Below are 12,353 nucleotides of genomic sequence, written 5' to 3'. Positions count from 1 at the left end.
GACATTCCCTGCTCCCGCCCATTGCTTTACCGGCAAGCTGCCGGCGCGCTGCGGGGTGCAGCGGTGCACCGACCACAGCATCCGCCGGGACACCTGGCGCTGCCGGGCCGCGGGGACACTGCACAGACGACCGTCCCGCCGGCCAGCAAGCCGGAGAGTCGGCCCGTGTCCTGGCTTGTCCCAGAGCACCCGGACACCGGAGGGAAGGAAGCGCCCGGCTCATGCGGTGTTTCGGGAACAGCCGCCGCAGCCCGTGCCGCAGGGCAGCAGTGACCCCGCCGCTGTGCCTCAGTTTCCCCAGCGCCGAGCACGCTCCCCAGCTGGAGCCCCGGGCTCCCGCGACTCCGCCAGCGGGGACGCGTCGCACATCAGGACTCAATTAATCGCAGGAATTGTTTTGTGAAATACCAGACCCTTACGGCACACTGATATTAGGAACATATTTGATTTGCATTGCCGCTTGTCAGGCTTTTCTCTCTCTCCCCCTCTCCCCCTTCCTCTCTCTCCGCTGCTCAGACAGGAGACTTGGCCGGGGTGGAAATTCCCCAGCGCAAAGCTGAACCAGATGCTTGCCGGGGGCCTGGAGGGCTGCGGTGCCGCCCGGCGCGGCCGAGCCGGGACGCGTTCACCTGCTCACCCGCCGGCGCCCCCACGAGCCCCCAGACAAGCAGACCCAGAGCACCTTTTATTCTTTTTTTAATTATAATCCAAATCGTAACACAGCCGTAAAATGCCCCTAACAATGTGGAGTAGGAAATGCGTATGTCCCCATAGCGTCTGCCTCAGGAATCAGAACACAATCATACAAAAATAGAAAATACAGTATTTATATATATATATATTTTATATATATATATATATATATATATGGTATTTATATAAAGGCAATAGTTCCTTGGTGTCAGAGACGAGATGGTATTTACACAGGTCGCGAAACACACACAAAATGAGAGAGGAGTAAAAATAAATACAGACGGTGCGGACAGAGCGGGGGCTCGGGGAGGCGAGCGGGGGCCAGGCAGCGCCCCGCACCGGCCCCGCTGCGCCCGGGCTGCGGGAACGGACGGAGGCGGCTCGGCGCGGAGCCCCCGGAGCCGGTCCCGAACCACCGGCCCCCAGGGCCTGGCCCGCGGGACCTTGGCTCCCTCCCCGGGGCATCGGCTCCCACGAGGGGTGCGAGCCGGCTTTGGACGTGCCTGGGAAACCTAAGCTAAAACCAGCCTCAACATATATATGTTAAAACTTTAGGAAAAAAATAGCATACATATATATATGTATATATATATATAAAAATATATCTATCTGTCTCAAATCTGATGCAGCCCTGAGCTGCGTTTCCTGCTGCTGGCAGCTGTGGCTGAATCCCTCCAGTGAAAGATAAAGCGTAGATTCCCACTAGACACCGCGGGCCCGGCCAGAAACGTCAGCAGAGTACCAAGAATTCCATCCAAAAATAAATAGGCCCGGGGCTGCCGGCCAAGGACACGTGGTGCAGCGGGGGCCCGGTGCGCGGCGCCGCGCACGCCCGCTCCCCGCGCGCCGGCAGCGGCACCGGCGGCGGCTCAGCGCGGGAGCAGCCCCGTGGCGGCTCCGGCTCGCTCCGGCGGCGGCGGGAGCGTCCACCCTTCCTCCCCGGCTGGCAGAGCGGAGAATCGGGCCCCCTGCGACTGCATAACATACACAGCTATAAATAAGGATCTTTTTATCTTAATAAATATCAGGTATATGGTTTGTACAATATACACATAATGCCCTCGTCTCCCGGGTCCGGCCTCTCAGCAAGCAGGGATTCACACGTAGTTTTCCTCGGCGTTGTCCGTCTCCGGGGAGAGCTTGGCCGCAGCTGGAAACGGAGCCAGAGAAGGGGGAAAAGCAGAGAGAGGCTGAGCGAAGGGGCCGGCGAGGGCCGCCGCGGAGCGATGCTCCGGCGCCCCGGCAGAGGGGACCCCGTCGGCGTTGAGCATCCCATCCATCCCATCCCATCCCGTGCCGTGCCGTGGGCCCGGCCGCGCGACTCACCGGAGCAGCTCCCGTAGTGCCGCACGCCGATGGAGCGGCCCAGGTGGCAGGTGGCCCGGCGCAGGTGGCAGGCGGAGGGGTAGGTGACGTTGTTGTTGCCGCAGAGCGCATGGTCCAGGCTGGTGGGCTCGGGGCAGGGCGCCGTCCGACACGTCACGCAGTGCGCGCTGCCCGTCTGGTCCACCACGCACGTGTGGGTCCCGGGGCACACCACGCTGGAGCAGGACTCTGCGGGGCGCAGGCGGCGGCACGGCTCAGCGCCCCGCGCGGGGCCGAGCCCCCGCAGCCCCGCGAGCCCCCGGCGCCCCGCCAGCCCGGGGAGGTTTGGCCCCTGCCCGCCCCTCCTGCCTGCCGGGAAGCGGGAAGGGAGAGGAGCCGGGAAGGTCCAGAGCTCCATCCCGTCCTGCCGTTCCCAAGGCCGGGAGCCGGCAGGGACCCGCAGCCCGGGCTGCAGGACTGCACAGCGCTGCTGCCCCCGGGTTCCCGCGGGCTGGGGCCGGGAGCCCACGTGGCGCAGCCCAGCCGGTGCACGGGAAACACCGGCGCCCGGCACAGACCCCGCGCCCCACGGCCGGACCTGCCACTGCCCCCTGGACGCCATAAACACTTTTGAAAGCCTTCCCTCCTCCTTCCCTTATTTTCCTCCCGGACTGGAAGGAGACTTGGCATCTGCAATTCCCAGTTTGCAACTCACATTTCTTGCCCCAAATTTTACTGTGCAGTCCAGGGCTTGACAGGCAAAGCATTTCAGAGAGGAGGGCTGGCAAAAATAATCATAATAATTCTGACAGTTCTTGGCAGGGCAAGGAGGATTACTGCTCTCTTTAACAAAACAACAAAAAAAGGGGCTTGATGTTTGTAAGTGACATTTTACGGACTGTTATTCTCCAGCCCGCAGCAAGGCTAAAACCCGGGTTACGCTGACGAGCGGCTCCAGCAACAGAGCTGCCCCGCGGCCCCGGCAGCCGGGATAGGCCACGCGGAGCCCCGGAAAAGGCCGGCGGCTGCCGCGAGAGCTCGGTGCCAGCACTGAGCTGCTCGAGGGCGACGCCGCGGCCGGCGGCTCGGAGGAGCCTGCAAAGACACCTGCAGCGGTGCCTCGCCGCCGCGGCTCCGGGAGCTGCAGGCGCCACGGGGGGATCGCTACTCCCGGAGCGGGCTGCCCGGGGCAGGGTTATCCGGGGAGAGGCGGCTTCCCGGGGCGGGGGGAGCGGGGTCGGCATCCCGACGCACTCCCTCTCGCTGTCACAGGGGCTTGCAGCGCTCCAGGAGGGCGCCGAGCGCAGGCAATTCGGGGAGGCGCGTCACTGCCGATGGGTCGCACGCGGGCGCAGCTCGGCTGGCGCCCACGCGGAGCCGGAAGCGGCGAGAGCAGGCGGGCGCGGGCGCGAACCTACTTTTGCATTTGCCCTGGTACATGACTTCGAGGTCGGGGTGGTCTCTGCACTTGGCGGTGAGCAGGTCGCACTCGTCGCGGTAGGTGTAGCCGTCGGAGCCGCACACCTGCAGCTTGTGGGGCAGGCTGGAGCAGTCGGGGGCGCAGGCGCACTGGGGGCGCCCGTGCTTCATCTTGCACACCTTGTCGGGGCCGCACACCACCCCCTCGCAGCTCTCTGGGGACAGAGCGACGGCGGCGCTGAGCACCGCGGCCGCGCCGGGGCCCCGCCGTGGGGCGCCCTGCCGGGGCCGTCTCCTGGGGGCGCGCGGCCCCCGCTGAGGCCGAGGCCGAGCCGTCCGGAGCAGCATCTGGATCTGCTCAGCTCCGCGAAGGAGCAGGTCGTTGGCTGCAGCTCGGAGCTGTCATCCAACACTTACCCCAGCCAGGGAGCTGGCCCTCGAATCGGCACCAGCTAATTCATTTCTATGTATTTATTCTTTGGAAGGAGACATTTCTCTCTCTTATGCAATGGAAAATCCGGCTCTGTAAGGCCCCAGATCCTCCAGAAGGAGCTGGGCTTTGCGAGTCGTCTGGGCAATCAGGAGCGCCGCTTTAATCAGACAATACCCAGCCCTGTTTCGCTCCGGGCCTCCGTGACTCGAACACGACAGCGGGCGGCAGCTCCGGCCGCTGCCGGGCGGGGGGCGGACGAGACAGACGGCCGAGACAGACGGCCGCATTGTCCCAGGGGCCTTGGCCCGCGCCGGGCTTCAAAGGGCCCCTTGAGCGGCCGGGTGCGTGGCGGCGGCTCCCGGCGTCCCCCCGAGCGGGCGGCTTCCCTGGGCGGTCCCCAGCTCCGGGTGTGCAAGCAGCAGCTCTCCTCGGAGGGAGGCGCGCAGGCATCCCAAAAGCCCCCGAGCGACTCTTTGCCCCTTAAACTCCCCAGCGGCTCGATGGGATGCAGGAAAGCCCCGGGGCAGGACGAAGACTCGGGGGTTTGGGGCTGCCTCTGGCTGTCGGGGACGGAGCCCCACGAACAGCGACGTGGGGTGGAAGCGGGGCAGGACAGAGAAGCTTCCCGAGACGGGGATTTGCCCCCGAGGCAGGAGGGATTCCCGCAGACAGGGCGTGTGCTGGGAAGATGCGCGCGGGGGGTCTGGAGAGCAAGAAGGGGGATTTCCCCGGAGAAGATGGGTCGTTTGGGGAGACAGTGGGGGTGGGGGTAGGAGGGGAAATTCCCCGTCTGCTTGGCCCAGCATTCCCAAGGGGAAATTCCCTGGTGGGAGACAGACTATTTCCTGCTTTCTTTCCTGATTTCCATAGCTGGGGCCTGCCCAGAGCGGGTCGGAGGGGAGAGGGAGCGCAGCCGGGGCGAGCTCCTGGGAGAGGGCAGCTCCGGGGCTGGAGGCAGTGGGATAAGACCCCGGGATGGAGGCAGGCGGCCCCGGGGCTGCTGGAGACGGTGGGGTCCCGCCGAGCAAAACCCCTCCCAGCACCCCGGGCACAGCAGGGTCGATCCGACCGGACCGTCCCAGGGTCCTGGAGAGGGAGGGAGGCCATGGGTCCACGCAGCCGGGACCCAGCGCCGGCAGCCCGGCTCTTCTGCCCCAGCGGGTCCCGCCACGGGGACACCGCGTCCCCGGCAGCTGGAGGCAGGAATTTCGCCTCCCCGGCAGAGGAGCCCCCAGGGCCCGGCCAGCACCGTCCCCCTGCGCCGCGGCCGACCCGGCTGCTGGCGCGAGGGCTGGTGGCTGCAGCCCGCCTTATCCCGGAGTAACCCCTCCCGGCCCCGGGAGCGCGAGCGCAGCTATAAGTCATCCTCCCTGCCCTTTTCCAAGGCCTCCGGCTCGCTGGAGCCCGGCGGGGAGCGAGCAGCACCAGCTCCATCTGGACAGGACAGGCAGGGCGGGGAGGTGCCTCTCCCTTGGCCCAGCGCAGCAGCGTTCCCGCGGGTATCCCCACTCTGCTCCACGCTGTCCCGGGGCTCCCCGCACACCCCGGCCCGGGACAGACCCCGGCCAGCCCCGGGAAAAGGGGCCTGGCGCTGCCCGGCGCTGGCACACGGAGGGGGCTCGAGGCCAGGGGCAGGTTTCGCCGGCCTTCACCCGCCGCAGGGTCAGGTCCGGGCCCCGCCGGGGAGCTGCGGCCAGCGGAGCTGCAGCCGGGGCGGTGCGGAGTGCCTGGAATAAGCTGTTTTGCCAAGAGCTTTTTTTTTTTTTTTAAGCAAATAACGAAGTGACCTTCCAAAGACCTGCTCCTGACTACTGTGGTCAGCAGGTCCTCGAGCATGTTCTCTCAAGGCCACGCAAGTGTGGCTAGGGGATCCGTGCCTCTGGCGCGCTCCCGAACATCTGGAGGGCCTGGAACTCGCAGCTGGAGCGTTTCCATTTTTGGAGCTACCCGTTATATAAAGCCATTTCACACACACGCTTGGAGACGTGGGGAGGAGGAAGGGGGAGCGGAGGGGAAGAAATAGATTTCTTCCTTAAAAATAAAGAAACTCCCCTTTGGCCAGATCTCGGAAGGGCACTAGGGAAACTGGGGACGGGGAGCCGGGTCACACAGCTCTGCGCCGCAGGGGAATAAGCAGATAAATACGCATAAAGCGAAGAGCCGCCTGGGGACGGCGGCTGCCCCGCGAGCCCGGCCCTGCTGCAGCATCTGCCCTGCGGCTGCGGGAACGCCAGCGGGGCGACGTCCCCGTGCCGCCCGCCCGCCGCGGGCTCAGAGCATCGTCCCCGAGTGCACCGTCCCCGAGAGCCGAGCTTGGCGCCGCCGCAGCCCGTCTGCGTGCGCAGGGACAGGGACGGGGAGCAAGGCTGCGCCCCACCGCCCCGCGGCATCGGCCCGCGGCGCCCTGCTCCCCGCGGGAGGAGCGCGGCCGCGGCAGCCCTCACCTTTGCAAGGGTGGCAGGTCACCAGCCCCAGGAAGCCCAGCAGGCTGATCTTGTTGCCGGGGTAGGTGTAGTTAGACCAGGCCACGTCCACGTTGCCGTTGGCACAGCACTCCTCCCACGTGACGCCCGTCTTCAAGATCATGGTGCATTTGGCCTCCTTGCCCTGCTGCAGCCAGCAGATCCCACCTGCGGGGAGGGCAGAGGATGAGGCGGCCTCGCGGCACCACGCTCCCCGCACGAGGGGGGCGGCAAAACCCTGGCCGCGGCCCCTTCGCGGCTGCAGTGCTCCCCAGCGGCGTCCCGCTGCCGGCCCCGCTGGAGCAGACACCCACGCGGGGACGAGCGGGTGAAGCGAGAGAGGCTCCGCGCCGGCTCCCACCTGCCCCGCACGGGCGGCTGCACCGGCCGTCGATGCAGCGCGGGGTTTTGCAGCGCAGCGGCTCCGCAGCCCTTCACCGGCTTCCCAACGCCACCGGCTGCGGGCCGCCCGGCTTCTCCCAGCCCACCGGGCTCCCAAGCTCTGCCCAGCCCCTGCGCCGGGACCGCGCGGAGGCACCAGCTATCGCCTCGCCCAGGCGAGCGGAGCGCGGAGAGGACGGGGCAGAGCCGGGCTGGCGGCACTCGCTGCAGGGCGAGGGCTTTGCGGCAGCCCCAGCGCCGGCGGGACCGGCCGCCCGCCGCCCCACGCGGGACCCCGGCACGCAGCGCCCTGGCGAGGAGCCGGCTGACGTGAGAATGGGGCACTTGACCCGGCCCCTGGGGACGGAGCCAGCCCATCGGCATCTGATCCCACTGAGTCAAAAGCCTGTTTGTTTCTTAACCTCATGAGCAAATCATTTCTTCTTTCTTTTTTCTTTTTTTTTTTTTTTTTGTGAGTGATTCCTTTGCAATTTCCGCCTCTGCAAACCAGCCTCTTGTGACGCTTATTTGGGTTTACGCTCTCATTAGCTGCATTTGAGGTTTGCTAAACGGGTAAAGATGCAAAGGGATGGGGGAAGGGCCAGATCCTGCCCTCAGGCTGGCGCGGGGCCGGAGCCGCTCCTCTCCGAGCTGCGGATCTGCCCTGCTCCGAAGCCGACGTCAGCACCAGCCTTGGAGCCCAGGTCCCCCATCCCCTCCCTCCCAGGGGCCCGATTTCAGTTTGGGCAAAAGCACAGGGCTCCCAGCACAGCCCTGCCATGGCCGGCGGCAGCTCCTTATGGAAACCATAGGAGCAGGCGCGGATGGAGCCAGCCCTCCCCGGCCCAGCGCCTTCGGGCTTCAAGAACCCGTGGTCCAGGCACCTCCAGGCCAGCCCGTCTCACTGCCACCCGCGGGTTTATCCTCCAAGAGTTTGGCTAACTGCTCTTTCAAGCCCATTTTCCCTCCACAATACCCCGTGGCCACGATTTCCGCCGCTGCACTGAGCTCCCAGGGGCTGTGTGCCGCTTTCGGACCGTGCACTCACGGCACAGCTGCATGCACAGAGCAGCCCCGCTCCGCGGACGGGCCCGACCCCATGCACCTCCCCAGCCGAGACCAGCCGCCGTGCGAACCCCAGCTCCGGCGCCTGCGTTCAGGGATGCCGGCGTGCGTGGGGCTGCGCTCTGCCCTGCCCGAGGAGCTGGGTCTGTGCCGCGTCCTCTCTCGCGCCCCTTCCACAGCCATTTAAGCCAGATGAAGGGCAGGCCCAGGACCTCTGCAGCAACATTTGCTGTTCTCTTGCTTTTCCCTCTCTTGGTTTCTCTTACAGGCTTGTTACAGAAGCTACGTTTACAGGCTGAACATTGCAAACGATGCTGATGAAGGGGAGGCAGAGAGGCAAGGCATGGAGGAAACGGGAGGCGATCCAAAAAGCAAGCTAAGTGCCCCAAATGATGGGCCGAGCCATGCGCCTGGGTCTGTCCCCAGAAGCATGCTGCGCAGCAAGCGGGAGTCGGGACACGCTCTGCCCTCTGCACCGACAGCTTCCTCGGGGCACGGGAGCACCCGCGGGGGCTGCCGCACACGGCCGAGCCGGAGCGCCCTACTCCAGCCTCGTCCCCGAGCGGCTGCAGTCCCCCCTCCTCAGCAGCTCCACCCCGGCCCCAAACCTCTCCGCAGCATTCCCACGGGTGCCCGAGACCCACTGGGAGATGCCCTGCGGAGCAGAGCTGGCAGAGAGCCACAAAACCCATGAAAACACCCCAGGACATCCCAATGGCGAGGCATGTTGTGCCAGGAAAACCGGAGCCCGGATCCCAGGGGTGGCGGAGCCTGCTCCACCCGGGCCCCGGGATGGAGCCGTGCCAGCCCTCCCATGCTGCTCAAACTCAGTCCCAGCAAGAACCAGATGCCTCCCTGGCACTTCCAGTGCCCAGGAGATAGTTTTCAGTCTGATAACATGCAAACGGGGGTTTCTGGGATCTTTGGCTACTTTGAAATAGCTTCGTTCGCAGAATCATTTGCCAACAAAAAGTGGGTCAGCTGCTCGCGTGTTTTAAGAAAAACAAAAAAATTTCAAACCATACAAAGTCCCCCATCGCTGCCACGTATAGAAGTCTCCTGCCTTTACACCAGCGCCCGGGTTCATGCTAACAGGCAATTCCCATATTCCTTCTGCGCCTAGTGCTGCAAGGGAGCCCCAAAACGTTCGGCAGAAGTCACCTGGCAGGAGAGTTTGCAGAAGGAGCACTTCTCCCACCCAAATGGGTGCAGCAGTGCGCAGCCCTGCTCCACGTGCAGGCGATGCTCCCGGGAAAGCTGCCAGAGAGGATTTCTGTTCCGAAGGGGGACACGACCTGAGCAGCTCCAGGCGCCCAGCTCTCCCCTCCTGGCAGCGAGGGGGCTCCCGTACAAGGGGACGGGATCCGGGGTCCTAAGGGGCAGGAGCCCCCCAGGGACACCCTGCTCTGTAGGGGCCGGCGCAGCCCACAGCCGCAGCCCGTCCCCCTGCGGCGCGTGGGCTCCCCGCCACCTCGGCCGACCCGCGGAGCGAGGGACCTGCCCCAGCCGGGGCTGGCTGAGCTCTCCTGCCCCGCGAGCAGGACGGGGCTCCGGGATCCCACCCTTTTGGTCGCGCTGGCAGCCCAATGAGCGAGACCGCCGAGCTGGTGCCTCCAGCAGCGCCCGAAGGACCGGCTCCGGCTGGGGGTAACGCGGGGGGCTCAGGCCTGGGGCCCTTCAGCACTGACACGCGACCCGGGGAAGCAGCAAGCGGAAATCCTGTGGGCGGGGGCAGTGCTGAACGCGATCCCAGGGGTTAAAGCACCGCGAGGGGCTGGCAGGGCCCCTGCCACCCTTGGGGGCATCTCCTGCTAGCGCAGAGCCCCGGTCCCTGCCTGCGGGACGGAGGTGAGCACGGTCACGCAAGGGGGAAGATGAACCAGCGCTGCTGCGGGAGAAGCCAATGCTGGCAGGCAGCTGCTATGGCTCCGCAGGCTGAGTGGGACGCGGCTGCCGGAGCTCCGGCCGGGACAGGGGCCCGGGACAGGCTTCCCCACGGGAAAACGGCTGCCGGAGAATACGGACGCTTCCCAAGCACCGCGAAAGCCACCAGCATCCGAACCGGGAGGGGCCCGAGCTGCAAACTCCCCACCCAAGCCGCGACCCGGCCACGGAGCCCGGTTCTGCCCGTCCTACGCCGGCGCGCAGCCCTGCGGCCCCAGGGCAGCGGAGAGCCCGCGGCGGGCGGCGACAGGCGAGCGGCAGCTCCGCCGCCTCCAGCCCCGAGCGGGCGGCACGGAACACCGAGCCCGGCTCTCCCGAGCGGGGGCACCCCGGACCGCTGCCGCCCCCGGCCGTGCCGGGCTCCCCCGCCGCGGAAGCCGGCTCCGGGGCGAAACCCGCGCAGCCCAGCGGGGGCGGCGGCGGGGCTCGGCCGGACTTTGGCCGCCCGGAGCCGGGGCGGAGCGGACCGGAGCGGAGCGCGCCGCCGGCAGCGGGGCAGCGCCGCCGCGACGGGCCGGGCCGGGCCGGCACCGGGGCGGGCGCCGCCGCCGCCGCGAGCACCTGCCGGCGGCCCCGACCCCCCTGCGCCGGGCCGGGCCGCGGCCCCGGGCACTCACCGTGCGCGGCGGCGGCGGCGGCGGGGCTGCAGAGCGCGAGCAGGCAGAGCGCCAGCCGCAGCGGCATGGCCGCGACGGGCCGCGACGGGCCGGACCGGGACGGGCGCTCCGGCCCTGCGCCGCGGCGACCTGTTGCTGCGCGGCGGCGGCGGCGGGGCCGCGGCGCTATAAAGCGGCGGGGCGGCGTGAATCACCGGGCGGGGCGGCGGGCGGGCGGGCCGCGGCGGCGGCGGGGGGGCGCGGAGCGGAGCGGGGGTCGCGCGGGGAGCAGGGGAAGCAGGGTGCGAGTGCGGGGTGTCACTGACAGTGAGTGAGGATGGGGAGTTGGGGGGGGAGCGGGTACGCACGGGGGTGGGCGCAGGGGCCAGAGCACGGGTGCGAGGCGCACGTCACCGCGGGCAAAGGCGAGGGGTGACCGAGGGGGCGAGCCCAGCGCGCGGCTGCTGTGGGAAGGCCCCGCTTGCACGGCTCCCACCGGCTTTGCCATCGGGGAAACTGAGGCACGGACGGGTCCCGTTTCCTCCAGCAGCGCGAGCCCTGGTGTGACACGGCCTCGCGAGGGGAGGAGGGAGAGCAGGGCCTGGCTCGGTCCCCGCTCGGGGTGGGCACAGACCCTGCTCCGGCTGCCGCTGCTGCACCGGGAGCAGCCTCAGCCTCGTGCATGCTGCCGGCATGCGCTGAGCAGCGCTTCGCCCTTTGCACTGGCCTCTGCTGAGGTCGCTCCTTTCCGCAGACCCAAGCCAGGCTCTTGCAGAAGAGGGGCCCCATCCCGACCGACTGGGGCCCTGCGCCACCTCGCTGGTCCGGCAGCGGCCTCCTTCCTCCCGGCCGGTGCTGTGCAGCGTGACAGCCCGCTTTGGCACGGGGTTCAGCTGGATGCAGCTTTGGTTGCAGGAGCGGCGTGCGCCGCCAGCAGAGAGCACGGACCGAGCAAACGTCCCTGCTGGCACTGCCATGTCCTCCCCTCCGCGTGCATTGGTGCAAACCACGGGGCTTTGGTGACAGAGACCACCGGACCGGATGGAGGGTGTGCACGGGGTCGGGGCAGCCGAGTGCTGCCATGGAGGAAGGAGAAGTGTCTGCAACCACAGGGAAGGCAGGAATGGGCCCAGGAGCCGCAGGGCCGCGCTGGCTTGGGGTGCTGCTGGCCACCTGGCCGGGCAGCGTGGCCTCCTGTTCCCTTCCTCCGTGCTCCCAGCCATGCTGACCCTGGCTCGCTCCGTGTCCTCTCCAGCCAATTGCCCATGTAAGGGCAGAGGGCTGGGAAGCCAAATCCTCAAGCTGGATTTCAATAAGAAAGCGGGTAGTGATGCGCTCGCTCACGTGCTCGAGGCTGCCGGAGGAGCTTTGCAGAGGCCAAGCAGGGATTTTCCCTGGCTGCCAGCGGCGTTGCACAACTGGCCAGCTCTGGCGGGGAAGGGGTCCGTACCGCTCTCCGGAGCAGCAAGCGCTGCCACATCTGGAAGCGTGCGCACAGCTGGGCTGCCCACTCTGGTGCGATGCGGGGCTGGAGGAGCTGGGAGGGGAGTGGGGCCGGGCGCTGCTGCTGCACGGAGGGGCCGGGAACCCCTTTCCCCAGCTCCAAGTGCCCTGGGAAGTGCCGCTGCACTGCCGCGGAGACCGAGGTGTGGGGCAGCGCAGCGACATGCCCGCGGCGGTTCCTCGGGTGGCAGCCAGGGCCGGTTCCCAGGCGAAGTCGGGGGCGAAACTCAACCAACCAGTCTGCTCCGAGCGCGGGCGATCCAGCTGCCTGGCTCCCTTCTGCTCCCACGAACGGGGCGATAAACATGAGCCAAAGCAGCAGCACCAGGAGTGGGAGAGCAGGGAGAAGCCAGCCTGGGACCCCGGGAGGGAACAGCCCTGCTCCCGCAGCAGTTACACAGGGAAAACCGAGCGCAGCCCGTTCTTGGCAGGCCAGAAGAGTGGCACGTGTCTGGTCTCCGTGTGCCAGGGCAGACGGGTTCAGGGCACAAACGCGCCCCCAGACGGGAGCTCTTCGCAGGGAGGGGATGAGGGGCCTGGGCTGCCAGAGCC

General features: G+C 67.3%; 1 protein-coding gene across 1 annotated transcript; it reads right to left on the bottom strand.

The window, feature by feature from the left end:
• Positions 1-660: 660 nt before the first annotated feature.
• Positions 661-10,442, bottom strand: FSTL3 (follistatin like 3). The gene is made up of 5 exons (XM_067313012.1): positions 10,320-10,442; positions 6,295-6,480; positions 3,417-3,632; positions 2,020-2,247; positions 661-1,843 (listed from the first exon to the last, which is right to left on the bottom strand). The coding sequence occupies exons 1-5, from the start codon at positions 10,384-10,386 to the stop codon at positions 1,791-1,793; spliced, it is 750 nt and encodes a 249-aa protein (XP_067169113.1). The 5' UTR covers positions 10,387-10,442; the 3' UTR covers positions 661-1,790.
• Positions 10,443-12,353: the final 1,911 nt, after the last annotated feature.

Source organism: Apteryx mantelli, chromosome 30 (genome assembly GCF_036417845.1).
Source record: "Apteryx mantelli isolate bAptMan1 chromosome 30, bAptMan1.hap1, whole genome shotgun sequence".
In the NCBI taxonomy this organism is placed as follows: Eukaryota; Metazoa; Chordata; class Aves; order Apterygiformes; family Apterygidae; genus Apteryx; species Apteryx mantelli.
This window is presented reverse-complemented; position numbering and strand designations above follow the sequence as displayed.